General features: G+C 52.7%; 2 protein-coding genes across 19 annotated transcripts; one reads left to right on the top strand and one right to left on the bottom strand.

The window, feature by feature from the left end:
* Positions 1 to 221: 221 nt before the first annotated feature.
* On the bottom strand, positions 222 to 9,230 carry CERS2 (ceramide synthase 2). 3 transcript variants are annotated; one of them, XM_023641221.2, is made up of 11 exons: positions 9,040 to 9,230; positions 3,960 to 4,133; positions 3,428 to 3,545; positions 3,100 to 3,218; positions 2,814 to 2,871; positions 2,662 to 2,712; positions 2,348 to 2,440; positions 2,028 to 2,156; positions 1,711 to 1,817; positions 1,422 to 1,575; positions 222 to 1,227 (listed from the first exon to the last, which is right to left on the bottom strand). In XM_023641221.2, the coding sequence occupies exons 2-11, from the start codon at positions 4,130 to 4,132 to the stop codon at positions 1,087 to 1,089; spliced, it is 1,143 nt and encodes a 380-aa protein (XP_023496989.1). In that variant the 5' UTR covers position 4,133; positions 9,040 to 9,230; the 3' UTR covers positions 222 to 1,086. The 3 variants fall into 3 exon arrangements, with proteins under 3 accessions (XP_023496989.1, XP_023496988.1, XP_023496990.1); XM_023641220.2 differs by lacking the exon at positions 9,040 to 9,230 and adding an exon at positions 8,517 to 8,677; XM_023641222.2 differs by lacking the exon at positions 9,040 to 9,230 and adding an exon at positions 8,158 to 8,273.
* ANXA9 (annexin A9) lies at positions 7,862 to 23,011 on the top strand. Of its 16 annotated transcripts, none has more exons than XM_070266334.1 (17): positions 7,864 to 7,945; positions 13,060 to 13,150; positions 13,845 to 13,992; positions 14,119 to 14,197; positions 14,309 to 14,410; positions 14,898 to 14,983; positions 15,159 to 15,255; positions 16,094 to 16,188; positions 16,407 to 16,520; positions 16,742 to 16,832; positions 18,027 to 18,106; positions 18,293 to 18,352; positions 18,871 to 18,955; positions 19,074 to 19,169; positions 19,255 to 19,313; positions 22,268 to 22,390; positions 22,626 to 23,011. In XM_070266334.1, exons 4-17 carry the CDS (start codon positions 14,164 to 14,166, stop codon positions 22,686 to 22,688), a joined length of 1,185 nt encoding a protein of 394 aa, XP_070122435.1. In that variant the 5' UTR covers positions 7,864 to 7,945; positions 13,060 to 13,150; positions 13,845 to 13,992; positions 14,119 to 14,163; the 3' UTR covers positions 22,689 to 23,011. The 16 variants fall into 16 exon arrangements, 10 of the variants coding, with proteins under 10 accessions (XP_070122434.1, XP_070122439.1, XP_070122435.1 ...); XM_070266332.1 differs by having other exon boundaries at positions 13,060 to 13,166; XM_070266331.1 differs by having other exon boundaries at positions 13,060 to 13,992.
* Positions 23,012 to 23,303: the final 292 nt, after the last annotated feature.

Genomic DNA, 23,303 nt, shown 5'->3' with positions numbered 1-23,303 from the left:
CTCCCAATTCTGAGTCTTTCACTGAGAGATCTGTTTCCCCCCATCCTTTCCAGTGGGCAGCTATCATTAATCTCATCCCTTCTCTATCTTTGCTTTTTCTTACTTGCCATGTGAAATTTAAAAAACAAAATGTTACATAACCATGAGGAAGGCATGAGGAAGACTACCTTAGTTTATTTAGTTGATCCCCCTTCTCAATTCCTAATAGTCTCAGACACTTGTTGCCATGTTTCACTTAATCTTTAATATATTTTAATTAAAAAAAACCATTAACAGTACATTTTGGTCTGAAGTGGTCCCTCTGCTGAAATGCCAGGTGCTAGCTGTAATTCTGGCTTTAGAACCAAAACCCCAAATGTTTAATAAATAAAAATTAGAACTAGTTGCCATTCTACTCCAAACCAGCTAGCCTAGGGGAAGAGGCCAGAGAAAGGAGGCAGTAAGATCTTGGACCTGTGACTACAGGGACAGCTGGCAGAGAAGTAACACAAAGACCGTCTGAGCGGTCCACGTATGGCCCCCACTTTTTGGCAGAGGTAGGGTAAGGGTCATGTGCACCCTCCTACACTCTATTCACTTGCATCTTAGGAGGGAAAAAGTTAAAGTCAGCTCAGCTTTGGCTTCTGGCCCGAGTTAGGGAACTTAGGAAGGTGAGCCTTGGTCCCACTTTGGCAGAATGAGGCCCACAGATGGGACAGTAAGGCACGACCCTGGCTCTGGAGGTCAGGGAGTCAAAGGCAAACAGCTAGGGCCAAATTCTGAAGAAGGAGGAATGTGAGTTGTAACCCTCACCCCCAGAGCTGAGGAAAGGTCTCAAAAGCAATAGAAAGGACAACTTGGAAAGTGAGACCATCCCCTCTAACAAAGGATAGAACCGACCTCCCCTCTACCTGAGGATAGGCTGGTTAGAATGTGTTTAAAGGCAACTGGGTGACAAAGAAGCAGGGGGAGGGTACACAGAGAAGAACTCTCTCCTCTCGCTTTCTGCTTTCTCCTTTCTCCCCAGAGCTTAAAGTGACCCTTGGGGGAGACTGGGGTAGTTCCTTGGCTTTATGCATTAATCTGAGGGGCAGCAGGGACAATGGTTCAGTCATTCTTACGATGGTTGTTATTGAGGATGGGGTGGCCGTTGGCTAGGGGCCGGCTCTTTGCTCCTCCCCCAGCTGCAGCCTCATCCCCCTCTGAGCTCTCTGTTTCTTCCCGGTCACTGCGTTCATCTTCTACCAGCTGTGGAAAGGGATAAGAAGCGTTACAGGATGTCCTCAAACCACTAAGGACTGCCTCGCTCCACAGGCTTATTCCAGCCATATCCAGGGCCTCAGAGCAGTTTTTTTTTAGCAAGTTGCTGGTAAGGGAGGGAGTTTGGGCAGTTAGTAGAGTTGAGGGTACTAGGGCCTACACAATAGGGACAGAGCCTTCACCTTTCCAGTTATGAACTTGTGGGCCATGCGCAAAATGAGGTAGGCCCAGAAGATATGCAGCAGCTGTAGCACTCCCATCATGGAATTGAAGAAGTAATAGCCAAAGAAGGCAGGATAGAGCTCCAGTGGGTACACCACGGTGCAATGCAGGATCCTGGGGGCAGGAAAGGAGAGACAGAATTGTACACACAGAAAGGAAGGGGTTAAGATAGAGGATAGATAAATGAGCAGGGGGAGGCAAGACTCCTGATTTCTTGAGAACAGGAGTATAGTCTGGCTTCCTACTCACCAGAAGGGCAGGATGACCAGTCGGGTGATGATGAAGACAATGGCGAAGACGATGAAGATGTTGTTGCAGGTGTTTTTCCATCCCGCATAGTTAAACATCTTGGCTGACTGCATAGATAGCCCCCATCCATCATCGTGGGCTCCTGACTCTCCCATATACACTCATATATATGCTCCAGTTACCACACTGGCTCTGTGCCCCCACTTCCTTGGGTCCCAGGAATGTCAAACCCCACAGCACCACCAAAAAAAAGACAGAGGGACAGGAGAACCTGTACCAGGGTCTCTAGGTGTGAAGAAATGCCCAGGGAGCCTGACCTCTAGGAGGTAGTCTGAAGAGTCATGCAGAGCCATGATGAGAGTCCCCGCGCGGATGTAATTGGCAAACCAGGAGAAGCTGATGAGGATGATGGTGGCCACATGGTGGATGATCTGTTCCTTGAAATCCTGCAGAAAAGATGCAGGCTCCAGAGGACTTTTCCCGTTCCTCAGCCCTCAGTGTTCGTTCTTCCTCCCCCTCAACTTTACTGCCCCTTATCCCACAGCACCATCCAAAGCACCCAGAAATCAAGACTAGGCTATTCATCCCAGGGCTTCATGCTGGCTCCTAGGTTTAATGGCACAGCCCCTTGACCCACCTTTCGCTTGACATCAGAGGCAATGCTGAAGAGCAGGGACCAGTAGAAAGAGAGTTCAATCATATAGTACCAATACTGGGAAGGGATGGTGCTCTGGAAGAGGAGAAAAAAGTAAGGGACCCCAGCGCAGCTGGACCCAAGGGTCTCACCTCTCTAAACCCAGCCCTTCTAGGCCCTGAGGTGAGGTTTGACTCCAGTCCCTTCTGCCATGTGCTCCAGAGATCATCTCTTCATAAGGGTATGTACATCCTATTCCTATCCTACATTGATTCTCTTAATCATCCCCATCTAAGGATTTGGACCCCATCTCATACCTGTATGGGATATCCCTCCCAAACTTTCTTCATGTCATAGAACCACGGTTTCTGCAGAGAGAGTGAAAGGTTAAGAGGAGGGACCCAAATTCTACGGCCTCACTCCACCTTGCCAGAGAACCTACTCCCACCTCCCAGTAATCCCCACTCACATCCACAATGACGGCCATGCCGGCAATGAAAGCAATCAGGTAAAATGTGAATCTCCAGCTGGAAGACAAAGTGGAAATAGCTAGGAGAGTCGGGTAGGAGAATGGCACAACCCTCCAACAGCCCCCAAGTGCCCCCGGATACCCTCTCAAGAATATCATTAAAAAACAAATTCACCTCCTCACCTTTGTACAATCTGTCCCTGCATACAGCCATGGCCCACCCGCCCAGCAACATACATCAGACCTTCCTCTGCCGCCTGGCTTCTCTTGCCCCAACCTCCCCTACCTGGCTTCCCGGAACTTCTTGAGGAGACTAGGCCGGTCCTGGTTGCGGCGGCGGCGGAACCAGCGCTCTACCTGGCGGCCAGAGAGCCCACTCCGCCGTGACAAAAGCTCTACCTCCGCCTGGTTGTAATAAAGGAGCTTCACTTATTATGCTGGGCTTCAGAACTCAGCAGGGCCCCCCACCTCCTACCCTCTCCCGTAATAACCTAAGTCAGCACCACTGCCTTCCCATCTCTTCACCCACCAGAGCTGGCACTCCAACCCTGTCCCTCCCTTTCCTCTCCCCACCAGAACTCAGTAACTCCCAGCGCTGGGTCTGCAGCTCATACTTGTTTGGGCTGCTTTCCGCTGGTCAGGTAGAAATGCTCCAAGGTGGGGTTGGGTGGTGCCCGCAGCCGAGTTTTCTCCTTTACGTTCAGGAGGGCAGCCAGTGGTGTTGCCACATAACTGGGGAAGGGATATGAGTGAGAAGTGTCTGGCTCTCTTGAAGCACCTCTTGGTAGCCCCTAAGCTGGGAGGGGAGAGGACTGCCAGCTCAGGAAACTTTATCCTGGGCCTCAGTTTCCCGGCAACCCCCTCTCTGGCCTCCTTGGGCTGCCCATAGCTGACAAAGCTGCCTGTGTTCACTATGACCAGGGGGGGTGGAGGGTGAGAACAAATAACCATTGAAGGAAAGGGCCTGGGGGTGCTGAGCCCTCAGGAAGACAATGCTGCCTTCAGCGGGGGACACAGTAGGCAGGGACCTGGGTGGCCACAACACCAGGGTCCAGGACCAATTAAACAGCAAGAGACAAACTTGAAGTGTAAGAAACTGTGTGGCTGGCAGCCAGCGAAGGCATGGGGGTAGGCTGGTACGCTCACAGCTCAAAGAAGTATCGAACGATGAGGAAGAGCAAGGCCAGGGGTAGTGTGACATAGAGATCTGAGGCTTTGGCATAGACACGTCCATCTCGGTCTTCTAGATCAGCCCAGGTTAAGTTCACAGGCAGCCACAGCCGTTCCCACCAGAAGTAGTCATACAAGGTCTGGAGCATCCTGAGTGAGGAGGGGAGAGGTAGAGGACATCAAAGGAGGCAGCTACAGGGGAGGAGAGAGATGAAAGTTTTTATGGTGTAACAGAAGGAGCAGAGACTCAAGCTCTGGATTCTGGTCCTGGCCATGGGGCCTTGAACAAATCAGTTTCCTCATCTGTAATATGGTGGCTTTCTGGTCCTAACATTTACTATTTACAGCAACCGAAGGTGATACTAACACCCCCCAGAAGTCCTGATTCCCTAGAATTAAGAACCTCAGGGTCTCCCCATCATTTTGCTATCCCAACATGGAGGACAGGCAGGATCTGGCCCTAGAAGCTGTAGCCAACAATCTGAGTGAAGTCAAAGGCACCCCCCTTTCCCCACACTCTCCAGGCACCCCCTCCAGCCCCAAGCCAACCCAGAGCTGGAAGCTTCCTTGCTAGGGAAGCCCAAAAACAGACTGCAGGGCTAGGGCAAACACTTCTTCCTCCCCTCCAAGCCACCTGGGCAGCAGGTCCCAAGGGAAAATAAGAGGCCAGAGTAAAGCAAAATTATGTCCCCAGATGATGCTGAGCTCCAGGACAATCAGTGGACATCAACTGATTGCACACAAGATTAACACCCCGTGCCAAGCCATATATCCCAACATAAGGCAGAAGAAGCCTGTCTGAAGACTCTTTTCAGAAACAAAGTGAAGGCAAGGCTGCAGAGGCAGAGGGATCCAGGGGACAGAGAACCAAGACATCTGGTGGAATGGGGAGCTATTTCTTATTAAGGCTCATCTAGAAAATAAAATACTAGTCTGCAAGGGAACACCCATCACAAACTTCCTCAGCTCAGGAAAGAACTGCTGCTTTTGCCCGCCTCCCCACTCTCCTCCACTGAAAGAGAAAGGATCAACAAGGTGGTAGTGACCACTTGATTCTGGAATGAGGGAGGGAGTGGTCTGTGGCTCATGAGGAGACAGCAGCTGCTTGGGGCTAGGAGAGGCAGCAAGTTGGTCCTGAAGAGTCAGAGATGCTGAGCCCAGCACAGCACCTGTAGTCCTGGGACTCAGCAATGAATGCCAGCAGGATGATAATGGCACTATTTTCCAGGCTCCCCACCCCTCATCCTCCCAGGAGGGAGGAGAGGTAGTGGTATTCAGACTGGACTTGAGACTAAAAGCTGACACCGAAGGAAGGTGGTCCCCTCCCAGCCAGAGAGGAAAGAGTGGGGAGATTGTTCTCCACTGTGCACTGGAGACCATTTGGTGCCACTGGCTGAAGGCTGATCAGATCACAGCTGAGCTGGGCTGGTCCTCCGCCTGCCTCTCCGGCAGCTCCGCCCCCACCCACCACAGAAGCACTTGCGAAATCCCTCTCAGCCTGTCACGGGTCAGTATTCCAGCTCAAGGACTTTACCCTCTTGTCCCTACTCCTGGTCACTGCTCTCTTAGATGAAATCAGAGGTCAGCACTGACAATAAAGTAGCTTCAGCTCCACCTTCCCCCAATCTCACACACACTCTCACACACTCACATTCACACACACACTTACAGACTCAAGGCCTCAACTCAGCACTGCCCCTTCCCCCTCCACCTTAGCCAGAATAAATATTTAATTAGTTAAAGAGATGGAAGCCTTTTGAACTGAACAAAATTAAACATAATTATCCACAGCGGAACTTTCCCCACACAAACACACACACACACTTTCTTTCCTAGAGAAAATTTACAGAAAATGCAGAGAAGGGACAAGGCCTGGATGTGGTAGCATACTTCCGGCTCTTCTTTCCCACCTTTACTGCTTAGCCTGACTGGAGGTGGGGAAATATCTGACCCAGTCACCTGACCGCCATGTCTCTTGGAGCCCAACTTGTCCTCCATTGAGATCTAAAGCCAAGGGCACAGACAGGCCTAGAAGTTGGGCCCCATCCCCACCCTGGTCAGTGGAGACTGGCAGGGAAGTTTCTCTTGTCAGGGACATTTTGAGGATTAAAGATTCAGAGAGCTGGCTGCAGTCCTGCATGGTGTCGTTGGAGCCCCTCTCGCTGAATCCTGGGGCACAGGAATGTTTTATGCCAGTCTTATTCCTACAAAGAAGGTGAGGAGCTGGGGAGGCAGGCAGAGAAAGTGTCAGAGAGTGGTCAAGGGCCAGCACCAGGAGACTGCAACTATCTCAACCCAAGACAAGACAGTCCCTACCCGCTTCCCACTCCAAGCAGGGAGCCAGGTGTGAGCGGAGAGTGCGCAGAGCGCAATGCGTCGGGGGTTCAAAAGGCTGGGGCATGAAAAGGGGATGCACTAGGGACAGGGAGCCCAGCCTGCTTTTCCTGGGCCCATTGGCCCTCAGGACAGTTACTTGATTTTCTGGCGGAGAAAATCACACCTACTGATATTTTTCCACTCACATAATTTACTCCTCCACACACATGAAGAAAGAATAGGGCATGTGTGTCTCTCTCCCTGATTCTCTCTCACACACACCTGCCTCAGAGACACAGACACCACTTTCTGAGGCACAGCTGGAGAGGGGCCAGCAGAGCAGGGATTTCATGGCATTGGATTACCAGGAACTTGAATGGGGTTCCACCCAGCCCCCACCCTCTGCCCTAACTCTGACCGACCCCTGCCAGAGCCTCACAGATAGATGAAAAGGGGCAGAGGGTCCCCATGGAGGCTTGTAGACCCAGAGGGCTGGGAGAACAGAAGTTTGAGTCTGTGAGGAACGGATCTCACAGACTCAATGCAACAACAGTCCCCCTGCTCTCAGAACTTGGACGAATAACTGAGGAAAATATAATAGGATCAGCAAGAGAGGAGTGAGGAAGAGAGGGTCCCACAGGCCCCTGGCTTCCACTGAAGCCTGAAGGACTACAAGAAAGAAGTGCAAGAGGACCTGAATAGTATTCCTTGTCGAAAACTTTCTTTTCAGGCAGTAACAGCAGGTCATGAACTAGAAGGCTGCGTGCGAGCAATGGATGAAGCCAAGGAGAGGTCTGTCATTGCTCTAGCTTGCAGTATAGGTCCCAAAATTTAGTTTGTCTGGGCTGCCCCACCAGAGGCCCCAACATAGCCAAATGCTGCACCAGACCACAGCCCCCAGGGGCAGAGAGAGGCTGGCAGCTTGGGGGGACAGTGCTGAAAGGTACAGTAAAGGATCAGCCAGTTTGTGACCAGTGACCGGGAAAAGAGGAGGCCCTTCCAGAGGCCCCAGTTAGTGGAGTGGATTGTGGGGTAGCAATGGAGACAACCAACTCTCTTTAGAACAGTCTGTGCAGGTCACTGTATGATTAGGGCCAGGCCCTAAGGGACAAGTCCTTACCCTTAGGAGCCTCATCACAAGTGCAGTCAGCCACTCACATTCAGACCCAGTCACCTAGACTCTGGCATGGGATAGCGACCCCCAACACAGATGTGGAAGTGATTGTCTGCTGGAGGCTGTACCTGACTCAATTCCCCAGGGAAGAAGGGCTCACTCCATTCCTCAGGGTCCCCAGAATCCCTTGACTCCTGGGCCTGGCAATTCAGGTGACTGACACCAGGTTTTGATGCCAGGAGTCTGGCTTGGGGAGAGAGAGAGAAACCCCCAAGCTCAGGCCAAAAATTAGTGCCACACACCTGCAATTAACCCACTTGCCAGAGAGCCTCCGGGCCAGTAATTAGCAAGCTGTGGCCCAGAAAACCAGTTTCACCAGCAGACCTCCCCTCCCCCAGCCCCACACACCCCATAACGGTATAAGAGCCTTGGCCTTAGGGGGCCAGGCCAGACACTCAAAGCCACTCCTTCCTGTTTCCCGTTAAGCACATGGACGCTCTGACCTCCCTCCCGGAGTGGGTACAGTGGGCCGGTAAGAAGAAAAAGAAGCCAGACTCCCTTCCTCCCGCCCCACTCTAGCCACGGGACCCGTCCAGGCCGGGGGCGACGCCGCGGGCCCCCTGCCAGGCTGGGGGCTCTCGCGCTAATGGTCACCGAACTCTTCTGCTCCCCAACAAAGGGGCGCCCGGGTCTCGGGCCCCCCCGCCAGCAGCCCCCGCCCCAGCCCCACATCCCAGCCCCTACCTGTTGCCCAGTGGGGCTGCTCGGGGCTCGGGGCGGCGCGCCCGAGAACGGCCCGGCGCGCGGCCAGCCTGCCCTCCGGCGGCGCTGGGGGCCCGGCCGCTCCCGCGACGCGCTCCGGCCCGCCCTGCCCCGGGCCGCCGCCATGAGCGCGCCGCGCCGGGCCCGGGCCGCGGCCGCTCCCGTCCCTGCCCGCCCCCCGGGTCTGCGCCCGGCCCCCCCAGCCGCGCGCCCCCGGCCCTCCCCGGCGGGCCCTGTCCGCGGAGCCGCGGCCCAGCGGCCCCGCTCCTCCCAACTTTCCCGCCGCCGCGCCCGCCCCGCGGCACGCGTGCCGCGGGCTCCGGACGGGGGTCCCGACTCACTCGGCGGCGGCGGCGGCGGCGGCGTCGTGGGGCTGGCCGGGCCGGGAGCCGCTGCGCCGTCTCTCCTCGTCCTGCTCCGGGCCCCTCCGACTGGCTGCCTCGCTCCTCTCCTCCCCCTTCCGCCCGCCCGCTCCCTCCCTCCCTCCCTCCTTCCTCCTCCTCCTGCTGCCGCCGAGCCCGGCCGAGCCGAGCGCGAGCCCAGCTCGGGGAAGAAAGGCCGCGAGCGACGCCGGAGCCGGCGACTGGGCGGGGGCCGCGGCCGGGGAGGCGGGCAGGCGGCGGGGCCCCCGCGCCGGCAGCCGCGCCCAGCCCCGCTCCCCGCGCCGCCGCCCTCGCCCCAGCCCTGGGCGCGCGGCTGCGCCCCGGGCCCGAGCCCTCGCCGCGCCGGGCCCCGCGGCCGCGCCTGCTGCCACCCCGGCTCCGGGGAGGAGTCCCTGGCGCGGGGAGGCAGTGAGGGGCTCTTCCAGCCGCTCTGATCTCGCCGTTAGGGATGCGACGTAGCCTCGGGGACCCCGGGACAGACCTGCGAGGTGCCGGGGGATCCAGAGCGCGGAGCGGCCGTGCCCCTGCCCCACCCCGCCCGCCCTCACTGCGGTCCGCGACCTCAGCCGGCCGCGGCCCCCAGTTCCCTGGCCCGGCCGATTGCCACACTTCCCACCTCCAGCCCCATGGGGCGGCCGAGGGAGGAGGGCGCCCGGGCTCCGGGCGGGCGCAGTCCCGGGAGTCCTGCCCGAGTTTCTGCCGCGCACCGAGGCCGACCGCCCCTCCAGGGCCGACCCAGCGCGGAGCCTGCGACCCCGAGGGCCCCCCGCCATAAAGCAGACAGCGTTTCCACCCAACAGCTGTAGAACCTGCCGCCAGTGGCACACACCCCCTACAGCAGGAGACCCTTCAGAGCCAAGCCCCAACTTTTGTAGAATGTATTTAGTTTTCAATCTACACCACGTTTATCTGTGTTCAAGTTCATATTAAAAAATGTTTTTCCCTTAGTTTGGTAAAATTGATGTTTCAGGAAGATGCAACATGTTTATCCTAGAAAACTGGCCTTGATTCTTAGCGTGGACAGAGCGTCACTAAGACGCGTCTGAGGGTTTACAGAGAGCTACAACTTACTCCTTGTAGATGTAACAATTTTTTACCGTGATGAAATGTTGGCGGTTTTAGGCTCTCTCGGTTAGAACCTCCCACAGTGGCTTGTTTGCTGGTTTATCTGTCAAGTGCAGGTGCTTTGACAGTTCTCTTAGGAAAGAGTGTGACCTCCTGCTGATCTAGTTTGAGAGCTTGGCCCTCACCTCAGCCTATTCCTGGAGAGCTAGAGGCAGAAGCTGCCTGAATTCCAACATGTTTGTTCGTTGGCTCTTTGCAGGGAGACCCCGGCCTTGGCCTACCGCTGGAGGAATGAGACTTGTTGGCCCACCCCTGGCCCAGCTCGCCCCTGAAGCAGCCCCCAGGGGACTCTTCAGCCTTTTTCAGCCCCAGACTGCCTGATTTTCCAGTTCCCAGCAACCCCTCCAGCCCTGTTTTCCTTCGCCCCAGGCTGAACTCCTCCCTTATTAACCTCTCTTACCTCTTCTACCCCTTTGTCACTCCCCCTCTCAGCCTCCCAATTCCAAAGTTCCCCCTACCTTTCTCCAGCGCCCTCCCCAGACTGCCAAACACCCACACACTCTTTTCCAGCAGGGTCCCAGTGTCTCCTCTTTGGGCCTTGGCTAACCCTTGGGTCCCTCTCTAACTCCTCCCCACACTTCTGTCCTACTTGACTCCCCTCCTTTAGCTTCTGAACCCTTTTATCAGGCAGTTTTCCTAGATGCCAGGCTTTCCCAAGGTCCCCACCAGACTTTTTAAATGATTCCTTGGAGGACTGAAGACCATTGACCTTGTTTTTAAGATAGCAGTAGGGAGGCGAAGTTTTGGGGCAGACGTTGGATTGCCAGGGCCTGAGAAATAAAGATAAGAGGGTGTACACCTCCTCCAGGAGACAAAGAAGAAGGTGGATGGAGAATGAAAAGCTGGACCTCAGGCAGTATTAGAAGGATGCTACCAGTTCTGTCAACATACTTAGGACACACTCGAACACACAGACACACCACCTTGGCTGAACCAGGGGATTTTTTTATCTCAGCCCTTCTGACCCATCCCCCACTGCACCGGGCCGGCATGGCCACGCCCATAGTGCCCCAAGCTGCCTGCCCTGCTATGACTCACTTCCTCCGTTTGGGCTGCTGGGCTACTGAGGTGTCTGGAGGCAGAGGACACCACCAGGCCTTCAGCCTGAGATGTAGATATCTGAGTACAGGCGTCTGGGACAGGCAAAGACATGGACCCCAGTTGTGGAAAGTGGGTCTTCCCAGGTCAGGCTGGCTGTGTAACACAGAAGCCCATTTGGGTAAAGGAGTGGAGCTTGGCTAGTACATGAGCGGAGGAATTCAGGTGCCAAGAGTTCTGGGGAGAAAAATTTCCTAACAAGAAGAAAAATAGCCAGGAGGAATATCTATGTATTCTGAAATCGTGCAATTTATTTGCAAAAAAAAGCAAGATGGTTAAGAATTGAAATGTTCATGAGCGAACAGCTGAGACTATATATTACTGCTTGTCCCCCTGTAGTCCACTAAGAGGGACCCCAAATCAGCTATGACTTGATCTGAATGATAAAGAAAACACTGAGAAGGAGTTAGGAGACCTGGATTCTAGTTCCAACACCTTGACCTCCTAGAGTCAGTAACGAGAGCGGGGCAGACCAGGTCATCTCTAAGATCTCCAACACTGAAATTCTAAAATTTAGAGCATGGTGGAAGGTGATTAGTAAATATGAAAACAACCTCAATCTGTCCCTGGAATTGAACAAAACAAAACGAAGGAACAAAAGAAGTGACATTCCACCAAGTTTCGGTGGAGCGATTGTAAATGCATCACATATAGTCCTCACACTCCTAGGCAACTAGGACTACGCTTCTGCCAGGTGACTGGGCTCCTGCCTGCCTTCTCCAAATCCAGAGTTCAGCTTTGCAGGTCAGCCAGGAGTCCCTTGCAGAGGTTTGCACTGGGGAAACAAGAGCCCTCTCTCTCGCTTCATTTCCTTCCAAGCCTTCTTGGAACGTGTGCCCAGCAGAGGCTCTAAAGGGTACAGAAAGCTGAAGGCACGGGGACTTTGGCTGTGGAGCCACTGTAAAGCAGTAACCCAGCCTAGGAGGTCTCCTGCATGTGTCCTGAGGTCTGTCTCAGGGGGGTCCTATGAGTAGATGTCTACCCGAGGCTTTTCCCCTGAATCTGCCCGCCCACCAAGTCCTCTTAGGAACCTGATGTCCTCAGGAGTCTGCACTTCCCGACAAGTGGACACGAGGCCCCTTGATACGTGTGTGCAGCCAGAGTCTCAGAGACCTGCAGCGGCCACTAGAGGGCTCCGGACTCTCAGTGGCTGCTGATGCCCTCTTGTGGCCAGATTGGGGATTGGCGAGAAAGAAGTTGCAGGAAAGAGCTAAGATTGGACTTCTTAGGTAGACACGTTAATAATAACAGTTATTAATATAAAATAACATTACAACAATATTTATTATTATATATCAGTTAATATTTGGACATGTGTACTTACCGCTCTGTGCCCAGCACTCTTCTCAAGTGCTTTAGATGTATTAATTGATTTAATTCTCACAGTAGTCTACAATATAATCACTATTATCATCTCCATTTTGATGATGAGGAAACTGAGTACAGAAAGGTTACGTAGTTGTCAAGGTCACACAGCAGACCAGAATTCTGAGTCTAAGGACTCTGGCTCCAGAACCTTTGCTTTTAACCACCAAGCTGAAACTGAGTCCCATTTTTCAGCTTGCCAGGTAAAATCCAGGACGCTCAGTTAAATTACAATTTCAGATAACAACAAGTATATGCCATGAAATATTTGGGTCATTCTTAATACCAACAAATTCTTTGTTGTTTTTCTAAAATTCTAATTTAACCGGGTGTCCTGTATTTTTTTTTTTTTTTTTTTTTTTTGAGGAAGATGAGCCCTGAGCTAACTACTGCCAATCCTCCTCTTTTTGCTGAGGAAGACTGGCCCTGAGCTAACATCGGTGCCCATCTTCCTCTACTTTATATGTGGAACGCCTGCCACAGCATGGCTTGCCAAGCAGTGCCACGTCCACACCTGGGATCCGAACCAGCGAACCCAGGGCCACAGAAGTGGAACGTACACACTTAACCGCTGCACCACTGGGCTGGCCCAAGTCCTGTATTTTTATTTACTAAATCTGGCAACCCTAGTTTATAAGGCACTTTGCCAAATGCCCTCACATGTATTACCTCATTTAATCCTCCAGGAAACCTATCTTCAGATACCCCAGGGTGCACCCCGCCCCCCCGACTCTCCCAATATTCCTATTTTTCCAGGTAAAGAAACAGAGATGCAAAGACCTGCAATGACTAGCTAAGGTTATAGAACATGACTAGTGGCAGAGCTGGGGAATGAACCCATGTTCTCCAGCAAAAACTGGTGCATGTTTTTTGTTCTCCAAGAAAAAACAGTGTATGTTTTCCCCTCTAACAGGAGAGAAAAGCAAGGAGCAGTGACTGCCACCATGGAAATCTCCCTTCGTGGCATCTCCCTAGGCCTGGTCTGCTGTGAGGAAGAGCTGCAGGTCCCTCCTCAGGAACGTAGGAAAACCACTGAGGGCCTTCCTGGGCTGGGACAGTGGCAGAGGAGTGGAGACAGCTCTCTGGCTTCTGTGCCCAGCCCCCACCTAAGCTCTCTAGGGAGGCAGGAAGGAGACTGCTCCCAGAGCCTAGGGAGCTGGCTGTGAGGCCTGCGCAGGGGCCCTGAGGCTCCCCAGGACTGTTCACCTGCTGCTCTGTGCACTGCCAGCCTCAGCCCAGCTGCTGGGGTTGCATCACCTGCAGCTAAAACAGCCCTGGCGGCCAAAAGGCAACAGAGGGACTCTGAGACACAGGGACTCAGGGAGCCAGGGAGCCTCCCGCATTTCCTGATCGCCTTTTGGGAGCGTGGTGCTTCTGTCCCCAGGGAACAATTTTTTCATTTTTCTCTTCTGACTCTGCTGATCATTTCCCACCCCCCAATACCTGTGCCCTTCCTTCCCCATAGATATGAACAGACCCCTCGCCTTCCCCACCCAGGCTGGCTGGTCTAATTAGGCAGTAGTCAAGTGAATTTCTGGGTTGGGACCCCCTCTGGGGTGCAGGCTGGGGTGCCCTGCTGGTATCAGCCCCGAAATCAGCGTGGAGCCTGTCTGACCTGCCCCCCCCCAGGGAGCTGGAGCCAGAGGCAGAGCCAGGTCAGAAGCTGGACTCAAGACTGGGTTTCTCTGGTCTTCACAGGCAGAACCCCACAGGGAGAGCCAGTACACAAAGCCCTCTGTGTCCAGGCTGAGCAGCTGAGAGGCCTAGCGGGGTTCTCTCACGTGGGCTGAGGCCCCATTCCTGGGAGGAGAGATTCTCTGTGGGGAGGTGTTGCCTGTGGAACCAGGTACAGCCTGGTCCTCTCCCACGTTGGGAGGGGCCAGTGCCAGACACAGCAGGGGCTGGTCTGCTGGAGAGATCATCTGACTGGCTGCTCAGCCTGGGCTGCACTCGCCCTCCTCTCCTCTACCAGGCCACACAGGAGCTGGTGCCCACACAGGGACGCCACCAGGCTGAGATGACACACCTCGCCTCGCTCCTAGCGCCTCTGGGTAAGCACTGGACCTGGGCCCTCACGCTGGGAGGGAAGACCTTGTTGATCACTTAGGGGAGGGACAAAGGAGTTTTCCTTTTCTAACATGAGTGCCTGCTCCCTTTTCCAGGCACCCATGTACCCGCAAGAACACACACTCACAGCTCAGAGATTGCACCCACTGACCTCAAGAGCCCAGCCGGAAACTCCAAGGGTGAAGGGCAGGCAGCAGGTAGGCAGCTCTGTGGGCAGGGGCAGGGGCTTACTTGCAGGCTGGGGCCGAAGGCAGGGGACGGTGCCATTAGTTGTTTTCTCCCACCCCACAAACTTAATCCTGCCACGTCGCCGCACCTCCCCTACACGGCCCCCGCAACACCCAGCCAGGCCGTGGAAGGTCGGGACGCGGACCTCAGACCAGGGGTTGGGGAGCCTTGGAACCAGCCCCGGAATCAGGGAGGGTTTGTTTCGTGCTAGTTCTAGCAGCATCCTTGATCAGTCGTTGCTTCCTGAAGGAGAGGTGAGAGGTAGCGGAGGTGGGGCTCCCCTCTTACCTCTCCACTTGGGCTCCCAAACCTGCCAAGCAGTTGATGTTCTTTTTTTCTGCAACAAGGGAAAGGAGGGGGCAATGGGAGCCCGGACTCCGGTGTCTAGGGGTCCTAAAAAGGCCAAAAAGGCCAAAAGTTCTCTTCAGTTGGCTCCTGTTTCTCTCCCTGGGGCAGCCCATTGCACCATGTCTGTGACCAGTGGGAAGACTGGACCATCCCTGACCCAGGAGATCCTCAGCCACCTGGGCCTTGCCAGCAAGGTGGGTGCTGCTGGGACTGTAGGAATTGTTTGTCCTGTATCAGCTCAGGGGCTCTGAGAGGGTCGGGGATAGGAAAAGGGAGAGCAGGCCTTGAGGCCGTGCCAGTGGTCTGGCTGGGGCACTGGGGGGGGGGGGGCACTGGCAGACCTGAGATGCTCCCCCCACACTCTTACAGACTGCAGCTTGGGGGACCCTGGGCACCCTCAGGACATTCTTGAGTTTCAGTGCAGACAAGGATGTGCAGAGGCTGCTGAGGGCCATTGCAGGCCAAGGTGAGCCCTTTTCCCAGTGCGCTTGGAGATCTACCTTTTAGAAAACAGTCTGTAGACCAAGAAGGAGCCAGGAAGGAGGAACTGACCGTGCTCAATAAATGTTTGTGGAGTGCCTTAATTCCTATATGGCAAGTACCATGGTAGGTGTGTCATACCCATTCTTACAATACCCCTGTGGGATAAGTCTTTTTTTGTTTTTTTTTTTGAGGAAGATTAGCCCTGAGCTAACATCTGCTGCCAATCCTCCTTTCTTTTTTGCTGAGGAAGACTGGCCCTGAGCTAACATCCATGTCCATCTTCCTCCACTTTATATGTGGGACGCCTGCCACAGCATGGCTTGCCAAGTGGTGCCATGTCTGCACCCAGCATCTGAACTGGCGAACCACGGGCCGCTGAAGCAGAACGTGCAAACTTAACCACTGCGCCACTGGGCCGGCCCCCAGGATAAGTCTTGTTATTTCCATTTTACAGATGAGAAAACTGGGGCTCAGGGAGGTAAGAGGCTTGCCCAAGGTCACACAGCTCATAAAGGCAGAACTGGCATTCTAATCCAAGTTTGTGATCCCAAAAAACCATTTTTCCCCCTCACCACACCAGGCCACCTTTGCCTAAATTTGGGTCAGATTAGCATGCCATTTTGGCATCTTATTTGCATCTTCTCTTGAGACCAAATGGAAGTGGGGGTGCTGTAGCCCCTACTCCTGTCCTTCCCAATCCTTTCCTGGATCTTATTCTCTCCTCTGGAGGCTTCAAATCCAAGGAGTAAGGGGATCCCACCCCTGTAAAGACCCTGGGTGGGCTCTGCCCAGCTGACAGCCCAGACCTCACCTTGGTTCAGGCGTGGACCGCAGTGCCATTGTGGACGTGCTGACCAATCGGAGCAGAGAGCAAAGGCAGCTCATCTCTCGAGGCTTCCAGGAGCGCACCCAACAGGTGAGACCGCTCTGACTTCCCAGGAGCAGTGGACTTGGCTGAGAAGCCCCCTGGAAGGCAGGGGGTACAGCAATAGCAGCTGAGGCCAACCCCTGCCGCCTGGCTAAACCTGGGGTGAGTGGTAAGATGAAAACCAGCCAGAGGTTCCCAAACCACCCCACATGTCGAGGCCCTGACCCCCAAGCCTGCTTCTCCACCATGGGGACGTTTTGTTGTAGGACCTGCTGCAGTCCCTGCAGGCAGCCCTCTCCGGCTCCCTCGAGAGGATTGTGGTGGCTCTGCTGCAGCCTGCAGCCCGTTTCGATGCCCAGCAATTGAGGACAGCCTTGAAGGTACAGGAGAGGAGGCGTGCTGGGGTGTCTGGGAAGTCAGTACACCACTGAGGGGAGGAGAGGGCTGACTGCTTTGCCTTTGCCCACTCCGGAGGGGTAGTCTTGGCAGTGGCCCCCTTTAGACATCCCAGATTCACCCAGAAGGACATGTGGTCAGCATCTGCTCTCTGCCATGTTAATGACATGGCCCAGTCTCAGAGTGGCCTCCCAATTTCTTGTAGGACTCAAGTTCTGCTGAGGATGTGGCCATGGAAATTCTTGCCACCCGAACCCCACCCCAGCTGCAAGAGTGCCTGGCCTTCTACAAACACGGTAGAACGTGGAGGGCGTGGGCTCCAAGAGCTGAAAGGGGATCCACAGGACAGTCCTCTCCTCTTGCACTCCCTACAGGCGAGCCCTCTGGGAGCCTGTCTGCCCAAGCTCTGTTCCCTTGGAGTCTCCCACCCAACTGCCCCAAACCCCACCCTCCTGCCAGTAGAGCTCAGTCTCCCCAGGGGAGAGAGCCAGATGTGGTCATTAAAGAAAGAGAAGCAGTGATTAACCATCTTAGTCTGGGGCTCCGGGGAAGATTCCGAAGTAATGACAATGTTGGGCATTGTGACAGTCCCACTGGTACCATGGCATCTTCCCAGCCCCTTGCTGATTCTGCCATCACACCACATCCCGGGCTGAATGGAACCTTGCTGCAGCCAAGGGGAAAGGTGGGGACCTGCTCAATAAGTGGTGGGTGTCACCTCTCAGGCCCTCGGCTCCTGGCCCTGTTTGGCGGCTGCATGCCTCACCCACTAATTGATAGCTAGCTTTTTCTCATCCTCATCTTGGCACCCCACCTCTTTCTGTTGTTTTCCCCAAGTTGCCTTTGATGTCCAATCTTGGCCTATCTTCCTTTTTTTTTAAAGATTGGCACCTGAGCTAGCATCTGTTGCCAATCTTTTTTTTTCTTCTTCTTCTCCCCAAAGCCCCCCCAGTACATAGTTGTATATTCTAGTTGTAGATCCTTCTGGTTGCACTTGGCCTATCTTCTTAATCCCTCTCCCATCTCTCTTCCTTCTTGCTTCCGTTTTTCTCTTTTCCCTTCCTTCTCTCCCTTTCTTGCTCTTTCTCTTCTTCACATCCTACCTCACACATCACTTTTCTCACCTCCAGTGAGGGGGCCTGGCCCTAGCCGTCTTACTTCCTAATATGAATTTCCCTGTCCCCTCCTCACTGCCTGGCCAATCTTGTATCACAGATGCCTCCTGCCCCCAGCAGGTTGGGGCTTGTCGATGAGGCCACCCCATAGTACATGATCCCACAGTGCATGGGTTACTCGCAGCTTAGGGATGTTTTTGGGTGTCCCTGATGGTGCTTCTGCCCTACATCCTGGGATCTAGCAGCCATCAAGCTACTCCAAGCAGGGGATGGCAGGGGTGGCAGGGTATGGTGGGTCAGACATTTGACAGGTTCTGGAGATATCCACATTAGGAAAAATCAGGAGGATTCAGAGAGCTCCTGACCCTACCCCAGATTTCCAGATGGAGGCCGAGGAGGACATCAAATCTAAAACCAGTGGCATCTTGCAGGACCTGCTCCTGGCCCTGGCCAAGGTGAAGAGGACTGGCCTGAAAGGGAAGGGAGTTGCACCACTGGGAAGGGGGTGGAACAAAGTGGGGAGTGTTGCTGTGGTATAATTAACAAGAGAGGGCTTTGGGGGAGACCAGGGTTTGGTTTGTCGGCCTAGAGATAAAAAGCTACTCCTCAATGAGTCATCCTGAGAGAGTTTCTCCTCTTAGGGGCGCCGTGAGAGCTACTGTGGAATCATTGACTATAACCTGGCAGAACAGGATGTCCAGGTGAGTCGGGGACTGAGGAGTCTGCACAGCCATCATATAGGACACCCTCCTCCACCAGATCTTACAGCCGGGGACCCATATACCCATTTGTCCTGCAAACCTGTCCTTGCCTTGAGGAAGGAGTCGTCAGTGACATGATGAAGCCAGGGATGTCAGATGGTGTCACAGGTGAAGCCTTTCACTTGTTTAGCCTCTGACTCCTGGACTCATAAGAAGTGAGCTTGTCAACTGACAGATTCTCTTCTCATGGGCATTTGGGTGGGGGAACCCTCCTCAGACCCTCCCTTGGGGGTAATTTAACTCCTTGAGAACCAAGATTTTTCCAAACTAGGGTATCTGGCTGTGAGAGCAGAGCCCCTCACTTAGCCCTGTACCTTTAAAATAAATAAATAAACTAAAAAAGCAAGTAATTTACAGGTTAATCCCATTTCCATCATCACCACGATGGATTCTGGGAACATCGTAACCAGGGTTCCCCAGCCCCCAACCAACGATCCTGGTTTGCTCCTCCCTCCTAGGCATTAAAGCGGGCTGAAGGACCCACCACAAAGGGGACGTGGGTCCTCGTCTTCACCCAGAGAAATCCTGAGCACCTCGTCCGAGGTACACACAAGCCTTCTTATCTCCCCAGCTTACTCAAATGATGAGTTTTGGCTGAGGAAGGGGGGCAGGGTTCGTGTCCCCATTTGTCTTTCTGATGGCCTCCCATGCACACCGCAAGTGTTCCATCAGTACCAGCGGGACACGGGGCACGAGCTGGAGAAGACTGTCCGGCATCGTTTCCACAGGGATGCGCAGGGGCCTCTGCTCAGCCTAGGTAGGGGCCTGCTCAAGACACGCGGGGTAGGGGTCTGTCCTGGAAGGGGAGCTACCTCTCTCCACCTTTCGCTCTCTGCTTCCAGCCTCAGTGATCAGGAACACACCGCTGTACTTTGCTGATAAACTTCACCGAGCCCTCCAGGTGAGGGGGACGCTCCTTTTCCCTCCCTTTGGAACAGAAATGGGGGGAGACACCTTCTGGGATAGAGGGAACATTTCACACTAAAATGTAACAATCTCGTTATTTACTTTATAAATACATAGCAGCTCTCTTTTCCTAGGTTTATAAACTGCCTTCTCAAGAGTAGAGGAGTGAGCTGTGGTTACAGCTAACTTCGTTGACACTGAAAGGGGGCACTGAAGCTAAAATTTTGGCTGAATTAATGTCTAGTTGGCCAAATATAGATATGAATTTGCTCTGTAAGACAGTGCCTTGTCCAGTTTCAGTTGTTGCCAGAATGGTGATGGTGATAACTCTATCAAGAAAAGTGACAGGAGCCAGCATTTCTCAGGTGCTCATCGTGTGTCAGGGCCTTTGCTGAGCACGTTACACACATTTCAATGAATCCTCACAGCCACACTCCAGCCTTGTTTCGTAGAGGTTACAGAGAAGTAGAGAAGTACAGAGAGGTTAAGTGCCTTGCCCAAGGTCACACAGGTATTAAGTCACATCATCTCCCTGCAAAACACATAATGGTCCGAAAGGATATTTACCTGCCATGTGTCAACTCCTGGTCTGTACCATAGGTGTTAGTCTGCACTATAAGTTATGCCACAGGTGCTCTTAGCACCCAGGACCACCTTTCTCCACACTGGTCAGACTGTGTTCCACATTACCCACACTTAAATTGGCAACCTTGGTTTGAGTAATTTCACCAACAGAATCCAGTCGTTCTGCTCGTTGAGCTAGATCTCCTGTTAATACAACTGTCCCCCAAAACTTATAAATAAAAACTAACAAAAATTTGAAGAATATAAAAGTAGTTATCATTCTGGCAGATGGAATGGCTTTTAGTGTACTGGTGGAGAAACCGTCATGCCTTGTTGATAGCTATTCAAAGGACAGTATATATAAGCACTTGTTTCCATTTTGACAGTAGATTATTGTACTTACCCAATAAAGCCTGTAGTATTATAATGAGTCAACACTAAGATTCATTTAAAGAGTTGCGGTTATCTGTCTAAATTCCTGTCATAAAAACAAATTTGTATCCCAGCACAGCCAGCCCTGGTAGTATAGTGGTTAAGATTTGGCGCTGTCACCGCCATAGCACAGGTTCATTTCCCAGTCAGGGAACCACACCCTCCATCTGTCGGTTGTCATACTGTGGTGGCTGCTGTGATGCTGAAAGCTATGCCACTGATATTTCAAATACCAGCAGGGTCACCCACGCTGGACAGGTTTCAGCGGAGTTCCCAGACTAAGACAGACAAGGAAGAAGGACCTGGTGACCCACTTCTGAAAAAATTGGCCCTGAAAACTCTGTGAATAGCAGCAGAACATTGTCTGATATAGCTCCAGAAGTGAGAGGATGGCGCAAAAAGACCGGGCACTTTCCCCTCTGCTGTACGCAGGCTCGCTAGGAGTCAACTCGATGGCACTAACAATAACAACAACTCTCAGGACCCACGCTCTTGGATGTAAAAGCTACATTTATCTTAGAAGTAGGAGTCAAAACAATAATACAGCCTTGCCTATTTTTCTGAAATTCTGTTTTTAAAAAGGAGAAAGTTAGTCAGGATGCTTCTGTGCTATTCTTTTATGAGAAATGTGTGAAAACATAGATTGTGATGAGTATTTATTCAGAAAAAGGACCTTCGGTGAAGGCTGATTCAGGACAAATTTGGACCACTCTGAACCATAAAATGAATGTTCATTATAAAGATCCTGGGGCAGTATGAGATACCAAGTACATTCTCAGGTAACAAGACTAGAATTATGTTTAATATAGGTTTGACATAAAGGGTACTTGCACACCAATGGGAATATTCAGTTAATGAGTGACTCTTGTCTCAGGTCTTCAACTTAGAATAATAAGAGTCAGAAGAAGGGAAGGACGGATACTGGGGAACAATCAGCAATCTTTATCACAATACAAAAGTGATGACACATGAAATTTAAAATAACGTAGCCATCAGGCCCACTGACAATTAGGTAATGAGTCCAAATGAAATAGAGCATTCTGTTTCTACTTCATCATTTTCTATTGCTTCTTCCTGGGAGTTTATGATCTGTGGGGATGCCATAAGTGTGGGTTTCTGGCAGTTCTGGGAAGGGTCTCGTGAGTCAAGTGACTGAGGAAACTCTGAAAAAGAAGCTATTAGGGAATAGTGACAGCACCAGTGCACAGCTCATGACAAAAATAGGATTTTTGCAACCAAAAGTTTTTATTTAGAAATCTCTCATGATAACACGTTACTTATTATAATCAATTATAATTCATGATCTGATGATGAACCTCTATTATTTCTAAACTGAACCCTCCATGACCTTCTTTAACCAAAAAGTAAGAGGCCTGGTACAGGTATAGGAGGAGGACAGTGATGCTGAGCCCCAGGGGTCCAACTAGGAGAAACTGATGTGTAAAGATGAGGGTGCAAGATGGCCCTGGTGGGTCAGGATCAGAACTGGAAGTCACACAACCCTTCTCACTATCAGAGCCCCATCAACTCAGTTTCGGGATAGGGTAGGTGTATCCTCCTTAGACATTCATTAACTTGGAAGTTAAAAACAGTCTTCCTGGCTTTCACCCTGGAAGTCTTTATAGGTAGCAAGTCTTTTCTATCCTTCTTTGAGTACCTGTCCACCACCAAGCTCTGGAGGAATGAGGCTCTAAGCTAGTGGCAGGGCCAGGAAAGACATGTGGAAGGAACCAGAAATACTCCACTGCCCTCACAGAGACTGATCTTTCCTGTTGCATCATCTTCCATGAGGATGGACTCTGATCATTTTTGCCCCTAGATAATGTATACTTCTCTTTTCCCTGGACTCTGACCTCACTTCCACTTCCTAGAATAATTCACCATGCCGTCCAATCCCTACTCTGTGAGAATCTTACCACCACGCCCTCCCTATTCTGTTTCTTCCCCCACCAGGAAACTGAGCCCAATTACCAAGTCCTGATGCGTATCCTTGTCTCTCGAAGTGAGACTGACCTTCTAAGCATCCGAGCTGAGTTCAAAAAGAAATTTGGGAAGTCCCTCTACTCTTCCCTCCAGGTGAGACTTGGCTAGTTCTTAACCTAGAGTCCCAGAGCTTCGCCCCTTACCTCCGCCCTATACTCCCTGCACAAAGCTAAGCATAGTCACGCCCTGGAGAACTCATGAGTCTTCTGTTAATTTCGTGTAGGACTCCAGGCACCAGACAAGCTCTGGCCCAGCATGAGGGAGGGGACAGAGTGCCTGGGCCATAGTGATGGTAGGTCTTTCTAACTCTTGACTCTCTTGCCTGCAGGATGCAGTGAAAGGGGACTGCCGGTCAGCCCTACTAGCCCTATGCAGGGCTGAAGACATTTGAGGCCTCCCTGCCCCCTATCGCCACATGACATTCAAGGATCTGAGCTTCCCGTGTTTGGCTGAGCCTGCAGGAGACCAGCTGGGCCTCCAAATAGGATAACCCCTCACTGAGCACCACATGCTCCAGCTTCTTGTTGAGGCTGGAACTCAAAGTTTCTTTTCAATCCCTTAATTTCCCTCATCTCAAAGTGATGTCTGCACCTGGTCCCCTAGCTGTCTTGGGTGTGGAGTAATGGGATCTCTTTGGTGTCTCTGCCCTAGTCATCCTTCCCGTAACCTGGCCAGAACATCTCACTGATACTTGAATTCTTTTGGCAAACTTCACTGTCGTCGTGTTCCCTGGTTGAAGTTCGGGTGGAGCAGGACGTGGGCTGGGAGGAGGCCTTGAAGCTGGAGGTGCCTTTGATGTGCACTTGGGTATTCAATAGGATTCCTGTTTTGGGCTCTAGTGCTGCAGTTATCAACAACCCGCCTCCCCTCAGTAACTTCCCCCACCTCCATTATTCTCTTTTCCCCAGGAGATTTCAGGCAAAAAGCACCGAGAACCACAGCGAGGTCAGAAATGGTCAGAGGTAGCAAAGGACCATTTGTATGAACTGGGAAGCAACAGTCAAGC

Source organism: Equus caballus, chromosome 5 (genome assembly GCF_041296265.1).
Source record: "Equus caballus isolate H_3958 breed thoroughbred chromosome 5, TB-T2T, whole genome shotgun sequence".
NCBI lineage: Eukaryota > Metazoa > Chordata > Mammalia > Perissodactyla > Equidae > Equus > Equus caballus.
This window is presented reverse-complemented; position numbering and strand designations above follow the sequence as displayed.